Below are 8,838 nucleotides of genomic sequence, written 5' to 3'. Positions count from 1 at the left end.
TGCCTGTTTGTCGTGCTCTTTGGTAGTTTGTTTGTCGTGCTCTTTGGTGGTGTCTTTGGTGGTGCCTCTGTGTCCCTTGTTCTGGTGGTGCCTCTTTGTGGTGCCTCAGGTGCCTCTGGTAGTGCCTCTTTGGTGGTGCCTCTTTGGTAGTGCCTTGCTTTGTGGTGCCCTTTGGTGGTGCCTCAGGTGCCTCTTGGTGGTGCCTCTGGTGGTGCCCTGCGCCCTCAGTGCCCTGTGGTTTCCTTTGCTAGGTGCCTCTTTGGTAGTGCCTCTTTGGTCTGCGCTCCTTGGTAGTGCCTCTGTGGTGCCCCGTGCTCTTTGGTGCCTCTTTGGGGTGCCTCAGGTGCCTCTTTGGTAGTGCCTCTTTGGTGGTGCCTCAGGTGCCTTCAGTGCCCTTTGGTGGTGCCTCTTGTGGTGCCCTTTTAGTGCCTCTTGGTGGTGCCTCTTGGTGGTGCCTCTTTGGTGCCCTTTGGTCGGTGCCCTTGCGTCCTGGTGCCTCTTGTGGTGCCTCTGGTAGTGCCTGTTTCTGTCAGGCCTCTTGGTAGTGCCTGTTTCTGTCTGCCTCTTTGGTGTGCCTCTTGGTGGTGCCTTTGGTAGTGCCCTCATAGTGGCTCTTTGGTGGTGCCTCTTGGTGCCCCTTGGTGGTGCCTCTTTGGGGTGCCTGCTCTGTCGTGCCTCTTGGTGGTGCCTCTTTGGTGCCTCTTTGGTGGCTTTGGTAGTGCCTCTGGTAGTGCCTCTGGTGGTGCCTCTTGTGGTGTGCCTCTTTGGTGGTGCCTCTTGGTGGTGCCTTGGTGGTGCCTCTTGGTAGTGCCTCTTGGTGGTGCCTGTTTGTCGCCTTGGTGGTGCCTCTTGGTGGTGTGCCCTTGGTGGTGCCTCGGTAGTGCCTTTGGTGGTGCTCTTTGGTGGTGCTCTCTGGTGGTGCCTCTTTGTGGTGCCTGTTTCTGTCGTGCCTCTTGGTGGTGCCTCTTGGTGGTGCCCTTGGTAGTGCCTCTTGTAGTGCCTCTCTTTGGTGGTGCCTCTTTGTGTTTCAGGTGCCTCTTGGTGTGCTCTCTTTGGTCGTGCCTCCTTGAGCCCCTGGTGGTGCCTCTTAGGCGCTCTTTGGTAGCTTCCTTTGGTAGTGCCTCTGGTGGTGCCTCTTGTGGTGCCTTGGTGGTGCCCCTTGGTGGTGCCTCTTTGGTGCTTGAGTGCCTCTTTGGTGGTGCCTGTTTCTGTCGTGCCTCTTTGGTGTGCCTCTTTGGTGGTCAGGTGCCTCTTGGTAGTGCCTTGGTAGTGCCTGTTTCTGTCGTGCCTCTTGGTAGTGCCCGTTCTTGGTCGTGCCTCCTTGGTAGTGCCTCTTTGGTAGTGCCTCCTTGGTAGTGTGCCCTTGGTGGTGCCTCTTGTAGTGCCTCTTTGGTGGTGCCTCTTTGGTAGTGCCTCTTGGTGGTGCCTGTCTCTGTCGTGCCCTTTGCGGTGCCTTTGGTGGTGCCCTTGTGGCAGCTCTTGGTGGTGCCTCTTGGTGGTGCCTCAGTAGCCTCGGTGCCTGTTTGTCGTGCCTCTTGGTGGTGCCCCTTGGTGCCCTTGGTGGTGCCCTGTAGTGCCTCTTGTGGTGCCCTTTGGTGCTTCTTGGTGCCTTGGTGGTGCCTGTTTGTCGTGCCTCTTTGTGGTGCCTCTTTTGGTGCCTCGGTGCCTCTGGTGCTTTGGTAGTGCCTCCTTTGGTCAGGTGCCCCTTTGGTGCCTTTGTGGTGCCTCTGTGCCTTTGGTGGTGCCTCTTTCTGTCGTGCCTCTTGGTGGTGCCTCCCTTGGTGGTGCCTCTTGGTAGTGCTTTGTAGTGCCTGTTTCGTGGCCTTTGTAGTGCCTGTTTCTGTCGCCTCTTTGGTGGTGCCTCTTTGAGGCCCTGGTAGGCCCTTGGTTCTCTTGGTAGTGCCCCTTGGTGCCTCTTGGTAGGTGCCTGCTGCCTGTCCAGTGTGCCTCTTCTGGTGGTGCCTTTTGTCGTGCCTTGGTGGTGCCTCTGGTGCCTCTTTGGTGGTGCCTTTGGTGGTGCCTGTTTTGTCGTGCCTCTTTGGTAGTGCCTGTTTCTGTCGTGCCTCTTTGGTAGTGCCTGTTTTGTCGTGCCTCTTGCCTCTTTGGTGGTGCCTTGCGGTGCCTCTTGTGGTCTCTTTGGTGGTGCCTCTTTGTAGTGCTCTGGTAGCTCTGTTTCGTCGTGCCTCTTTGGTGGTGCCTCTTTGGTGGTTCTTTGGTGGTGCCCTGGTGCCTCTTTGGTGGTGCCTCTTTGGTGTGCCTCTTAGCCTCTTGGTGGTGCCTCCTTGGTGGTGCCTCTTTGGTAGTGCCTTGGAGGCCTCAGGAGCCCTTGTGGTGCCTCTTTGGTAGTGCCTGCTTGTCGTCTTTTTGTGGTGCCCTTGGTGGTGCCTCTTGTGGTGCTCTTGGTAGTGCCCCTGGTGTGCCCCTGGTGGTGCCTCAGGTGCCTCTTCGGTGCCTTGCGCCGGCCTCTTGGTGGTGCCTCTCTGGTGCCCTCAGGTGCCTCAGGAGTGCCTGCTCTGTGTGCCTGTGCCCTTGGTGCTGGTGCCTCTTTGTGGTGCCTCTTTGGTGGTGCCTCTGGTGGTGCCTCGGTGCCTCCTTGGTAGTGCCTGTTTCACGTGCCTCTTGGTGGTGCCTCAGGTGCCCTTGGTGGTGCCCTTGGTAGTGCCTCTTGGTGCAGCCCTTGGTGCGCCCTGCGGTGCCTTTGGTGGTGCCTCTGGTGCCTCTTTGGTGCCCTCTTTGGTGGTGCCTGTTCTGTCGTGCCTCTGGTGGTGCCTTTGTGTGCCTCTTGGTGGTGCCTCTTTGGTGGTGCTCTTTGGAAAGCTCTTGGTGGTGCCTCTTTGGTAGTGCCTGTTTGGTCGTGCCTCTTTGGTGCCTCTTGCAGCCTCTTTGGTGTGCCTCAGGGTGCCCCCTCTGGTGGTGCCTCTCTTGGTGGTGCCTCTTGGTAGTGCCTCTGTGGTGCCTCTTTGTGCGCCTCTTGGTGGAGCCCCTTGGTGGTGCCCTCGTGCCTTTGGTGGTGCCCTTTGGGTGCCTCTTGGTGGTGCCTCTTAGTGCCTCTTTGGTGGTGCCTCTTTTGCAGCCCCCTTGGTGGTGCTTTTAGGTGCCTTGGCCCTTTGGTAGTGCCTCTTGGCCCTTGGTGGTGCCTTGCAGCCCTTTGTGGTGCCTCTTTGGTGGTGCCTCTTTGGTAGTGCCTCTTTGGTGGTGCTCTGGTGGTGCCCTTTGGCTTGTGCCTGTTTCGTCGCCCTTGGTAGTGCCTGTTTCGTCGTGCCTCTTTGTGTGCCCTTTGTCTCTTGGTAGTGCCTCTGGTGTGCCCTTGGTGGTGCCTCTGGTGGTGCCTCTGGTAGTGCCTCTTTGGTGGTGCCTCTTTGGTGCCCCTCTTGCAGTGCCTCTTGGTGGTGCCTCTGGTGGTGCCCTTTGGTAGTGCCCTTGGTGCCCTCAGGTGCCTCTTGGTAGCCCTCTTGTGTGCCTCTTGGTGTGCCTCTTGTGGTGCCTCTTGGTAGTGCCTTTTGTGGTACCTCTTTGTGCTCTTTGTAGTGCCTCTTTGGTAGCTCTTGGTGTGCCTCTTGGTAGTGCCTGTTTGTCGTGCCTCTTTGGTAGTGCCTGTTCTGTCGTGCCTTTTGGTGCTCTTTTGGTAGTGCCTCTTTGGTGGTGCTCTTTGTGGTGCCTCTTTGGTAGTGCCTCTTTGGTGGTGCCTCTTTGGTAGTGCCTCTTTGGTGGTGCCTCAATCTACCTCCTTTTTGACTCATTTTTGCTGCTCACACAACTTGCCTGGAAAGTAACTCCTGTTTTTTTTTTCCTCCGTTTTTTTCTGTTGTGTTAATATAGATGTTGTGTGTGTGTGTGTGTGTGTGTGTTTTATTCCTAAATTTGATATTTTCTTTATGCAAGGTCGATTACTATTGTCTTTAAGGTGTAAATGGTCTCTTGTTGTAGGAATTTATTGAAAATCACCAATAATGTGTTTTTATTCTTGTGTAAATGGTGATTTTTTTTTTGGGGGGTGTTTTTGGATGGTTTATAAATGGCTTCTTGTAGGAGTAGGTTTATTACTTTTGTGGATGGTTTAGATGTGTTTTATTATCCTATAATGTTCAATCATGTCTGAAACACGTCGCTCCCTCCCTTCACTCCTTCCATTTATCCTTCCTTCCTCTGCACTCCACCTCCCATTCCTCCTTTCCTCCTCCCTCCTTGTCCCAGGAGGGAGGGTGGATGAAGAGAGGGAAGGAGGAGGCCACAGTAGGGCCTGCCTCACTGCCTCCCTTCATCCCTCCCTTCCTGCCTCCCTCACTCCCTCCCACCCTCCCTCCTTCCCTCCCTCCCTCATTATTGCGTGTGATGGAGTAAAGAGTCACACCAACGTATAATAACAAGAAGGTATAAGATCAGGTAAACTAAAATGTGATCAATATGTGATAAAAAGTATAAATAGTCACACATATTCCTTTCTAAAATCTATTTAACACACAGTCGAGGAACAAAACTGTGTGTGTGTGTGTGTGTGTGTGTGTGTGTGTGTGTGTGTGTGTGTGTGTGTGTGTGTGTGTGTGTGTGTGTGTGTGTGTGTGTGTGTACTTACCCGAGTGAGGAAGGAAGAAGTTAACCAACCTGCGCGAGAGACGACGAAGAACAGGTCTGTCTGCGCAAGGAAGAGGGTGAAGTAGGCCCTGCTGGAGGAGTAGGAGGAGGACTAGGAGAAGGGTGAGGAGGAGGAGTAGGAGTAGGAGTAGGAGTGGGAGTAGGAGGAGTAGGAGATGTTGTCATAACTCGTAGTAGGTGTCAGTGGTGTTGGCCTCCAGGTTCCCCGTGGCGCTGGTGATAGTCGAGGCTGGCAATAAACTGTACTCAGAGGAGGGAGGAATCTAGTGGTGAGGAGGGAAGGAGGGAGGGAGGGAGGGAGGGGGAGGGAGGGAGAAGGAGGAGGGAGGGAGGGAAGGAGGGAGGGAGGAAGGAATGGGGAGGGTAGGAGGGTGAATGGGTGAGGATGATAAAGGATTCTGGCGGTAGAGGAAGGAAAGAAGAAAGAGGTGAGGGAAGGAAGAAAGATGAAAGAGGTGAGGGAAGGAGGAATAAGGAAAGGAATGGGGGAAGAAGAGGAGAAGGGAGAGAAAGAAGGAGGAAAGGATGGAGGGAATAATGGAGGGAAGAAAGAATTGAAGGAAGGAAGGAAGGAAGGAAGGAAGGAAGGAAGGAAGGAAGGACCATCTCACTGGACATTACCATGTTTTCCCCCTTCTGCTTTACCTTGAATTAAGTAACAACATTTACCATTTATTTCCATTTAAGATCTTCCTCAGTTATCAATTTTGTCTTTGATTAAAATCCCTTAATAAATCCCCCTTAAAATTCACAACAACCTCTTGGAAAATCCCTAAAAACTACAATCCCTTAAGAAATCCCTCAAAATATTACGACTTCTCTTAAAAAGTATGAAAAAAATTAACATAACCTCAGCAGTGTTTTGGCCAACGATCTGAGAACATGAATATAAAGAGGACAGATTCCCTCCCTTTCTCCCTCCCTTTCTCCTTCCTTCTATTCCTCCCTTTCTCCTTCCTTCCCTACCTCCCTCTATCCTTCTCTCCATCGCAGTTCCCTTCCCCCTCTCTTTCAATCTATCCATTCTCTCATCCTCCCCCTCCATCCTTCCATCTACCCTCCCTCCTTCCTTCTCTCCCTCCACCTATCCTCCTTCCACCTACTTCTTCCTTCCCTTCCTTCACCTACTCTCCCTCCCTACCATCATCTTTCCTTCCACATATCCATCCACTTACCTACCCTCCATACACCTATTCTCCCTCCCTCCACCTATCCTTCCACCAACCCACCCTGCTTCCCTCCCTCAACCCACCCCCTTCTCCCTCATGCGCCTCCAACAACGACGGAGTAAAATAAAGGAGGCAGAAAATCGCACATCTCATTCCAAGCTTCGCGTCAATGGTTGAATACTTCCCTCCCCGCTCTGATAGACCCATCGCCAGGACCAATTGTTACTCCTACACTGCCTCTTCCTTACTCCTACTCTTCTTCTTCTTCATCTTCCTTCTCCCCCCCTCTTCCTCCACTATATCCTCCTCCTCCTCCTCCTCCTCCTCCTCCTCCACTACCCCCCCCTCCTCCTCCTCCTCCCTCACACGAAAGCCACCCCATTTCACTATTAATTCTTTTTGTTTCATTTCACCAAAGTTTATTCTCTTCTTGGAGGAAGGAAAATTTTAGTTCGCTTTATTCAGCATTTGGTTGTTAAAGGACAGGTTGTTGTGGTGGTTAGGGGTGGTTGTTGTGGTGGTTGTTAGGGGTGGTTGTTAGGGGTGGTTGTTAGGGGTGGTTGTTGTGGTTGTTGGAGATTGTGGTTGTTGGAAGTTGTTGTTGTTTTTTAGAATTATTGGAGGTGGTTGTTGTTGTTGTTGTGGTTGTTATTGGAGGTTATTAGAATAATTTATTATTATTATTATTATTATTATTATTATTATTATTATTATTATTATTATTATTATTATTATTATTATTATTATTATTATTAGTAGTAGTAGTAGTAGTAGTAGTAGTAGTAGTAGTAGTAGTAGTAGTAGTAGTAGTAGTAGTAGTAGTAATAGTAATAGTAGTAGACGTAGTACTGTATACTTATTATCTTTATTATTTAGTACAAAAAGAAATAAAAACATAGATAATGTTCCCTTCCTTTTGGTTAATCTAAGGGTTTTTGATGACGTTTGGTGGGCCAGAACGAAACAATGTGGGATGCTCCCCTTGTCCCCCCTCTCGCCGTCACCCTGATACGCTGAGCCAATGTCTAAGTGTAAACAGTATTTGCAAAACAATGGCACGACGTCACAGAGGGGTGTATCAGACCTATCCCCTCCCTCTGTGTATCTCTCTTTCTCTCCCCTCTCTTTCTCTCTCCCCTCTCTCTTTTAATAGTTTTATCTCTCCTTTATCTGTCTTCTTTTCTCTCCCCTTTCTCTCATCTTTCCCTTTTTCTCCCTCCCAGTTCTCTTTATCTCCTTTTTCTCTCTCTCTCTCTTTCATTTTCCCTTTCCTCCTATTAATTTTTCCTTCTCCCCCTCTCTCTCTCTCTCCGTTTGTCTGTCTCTCTCCCCGTATCTATTTCTTTCTCCCCTTTCTCTCTCTCTCTCTCTCTCCCTCATTCTCCATCTCACCCTGGTTCTCTCCCCCTCTCCCCGTATCCACCGTTCATCCTCCGTTTCTCCCTCTTCTTTGTCTCTCCCTCTTTCTGTCTCTCCCCTATTCCCCCTCATTCGCCACAATACATTCGACACCCTTCTCCCCTTCCTCCTCTTCTACCTTCCCTCACTTCTCTCTTTTCTCTTTCCTTCCCTCTCTGTTACCAATTTCCTTCCCCTTTTCCTTTCTACTCTCTGTTTTCCTCTCTCTCTCCTCTCCTTCCCCCTTCTCTCTCCCTCTCTCTTCTTTTTCCACCCTCTCCTTCCAATTTCTCTCTCTACGCCGTACACACTCGATTGGATTTGACTTCCTCACACTATTAAATGATGCTTCAAGACCCGGAGTTCACTAAATGACCTGACACCACATATGACCTGTCTGGCACCACATATGACCTGACACAACCATATGACCTGACACCACATATGACCTGACACCACATATGACCTGACACAACCATATGACCAATCAAACCTTTTTATTAATCGGTTATTAATATTAGTGTTCTTGATAGATTCGCTTAATATATCTGTAAAGGTTATATGATTAATTACATTTTTAATATATTTCTTGATAAATTAGAATAAATAACATAGATTTGATTTATCTTGTTGATTTTAAACGATTATATTATATCTGATATATCCTGGCAATATTATTTAATTAATGTACATATAATATATCTTTAGAATTATAATATACTTAAAATATATATTGAAATGTATTGTTAATGTTTAAAATAATAACATACCTTCACTCAATGGATATATAATAAACACAAAAGACAAATATATTCTTAAAACATGTATAAGTATTTAATATATCGCTAAGGTTATATTAAAACTTTTTAAACGTAGAGCTCTTTCCCCCCCTCCTGCCAGAGCAGTATTCCCAACCCGGAACTAAAACTGACCGCCACTTTCACCATTCATGAAAATATATTTGGTCCTATGGCTGCCGTGAAGAGTTGGCAGCACTGATTTTACAATGTTTTCATTTTATTTTACAGTTGGTGTGTGTGTGTGTGTGTGTGTGTGTGTGTGTGTGTGTGTGTGTGTGTGTGTGTGTGTGTGTCTGAGTGTGATGTGTTTATACCAGATGAAATATATACCTGTATATACTGTATATATATATATATATATATATATATATATATATATATATATATATATATATATATATATATATATATATATATATATATAATCAGGCTGTGTTTGTATACGTTAGCAGGGGTCGGCTACAACGTCTCCCCCACCCACTAAGCCTCCCTCACCACTACCCTCCACCCCCCTCACACCCACCTAACCTCCCCCTCTCACCCTCCCACCCCACCCCTAACCTCCCCTCCCTCACCACTACCTCCCCCCCCAATATCAGTTCTGGTTCTAGCATTTATATCGATCCGGAAATTTTTCACGTAACGGAGAGGAATATTGGATTCATCGTCCGTCGAGTCAGTCCGAACCCTCTCACGTCCGTCGAGTCAGTCGAACCCTCTCGCGTCTGTTCCGAGAGTCAGTCCGGACCCTCTCGCGTCCTGTTCCGAGTCAGTCCGGACCCTCTCACGTCCTGTTCCGAGTCAGTCCGGACCCTCTCACGTCCGTCCCGAATCAGTCCGAACCCTCTCACGTCCTGGCCGAGGTCGGTCCGAACCCT

The 8,838-nt window shown here is 49.4% G+C and overlaps 1 protein-coding gene across 1 annotated transcript; it reads right to left on the bottom strand.

Moving 5' to 3' along the window:
- Positions 1-339: 339 nt before the first annotated feature.
- Positions 340-3,740, bottom strand: LOC121858173 (filaggrin-2-like). The gene is made up of 3 exons (XM_042354387.1): positions 3,099-3,740; positions 1,289-2,480; positions 340-1,202 (listed from the first exon to the last, which is right to left on the bottom strand). Exons 1-3 carry the CDS (start codon positions 3,738-3,740, stop codon positions 340-342), a joined length of 2,697 nt encoding a protein of 898 aa, XP_042210321.1.
- Positions 3,741-8,838: the final 5,098 nt, after the last annotated feature.

The sequence above is a fragment of the Homarus americanus genome, unplaced genomic scaffold, assembly GCF_018991925.1.
Source record: "Homarus americanus isolate GMGI-L3 unplaced genomic scaffold, GMGI_Hamer_2.0 scaffold46807, whole genome shotgun sequence".
Taxonomy (NCBI): Eukaryota; Metazoa; Arthropoda; class Malacostraca; order Decapoda; family Nephropidae; genus Homarus; species Homarus americanus.
The sequence above is the reverse complement of the archived record's forward strand: the minus strand, read 5'-3'. Positions and strand labels throughout refer to the sequence as shown.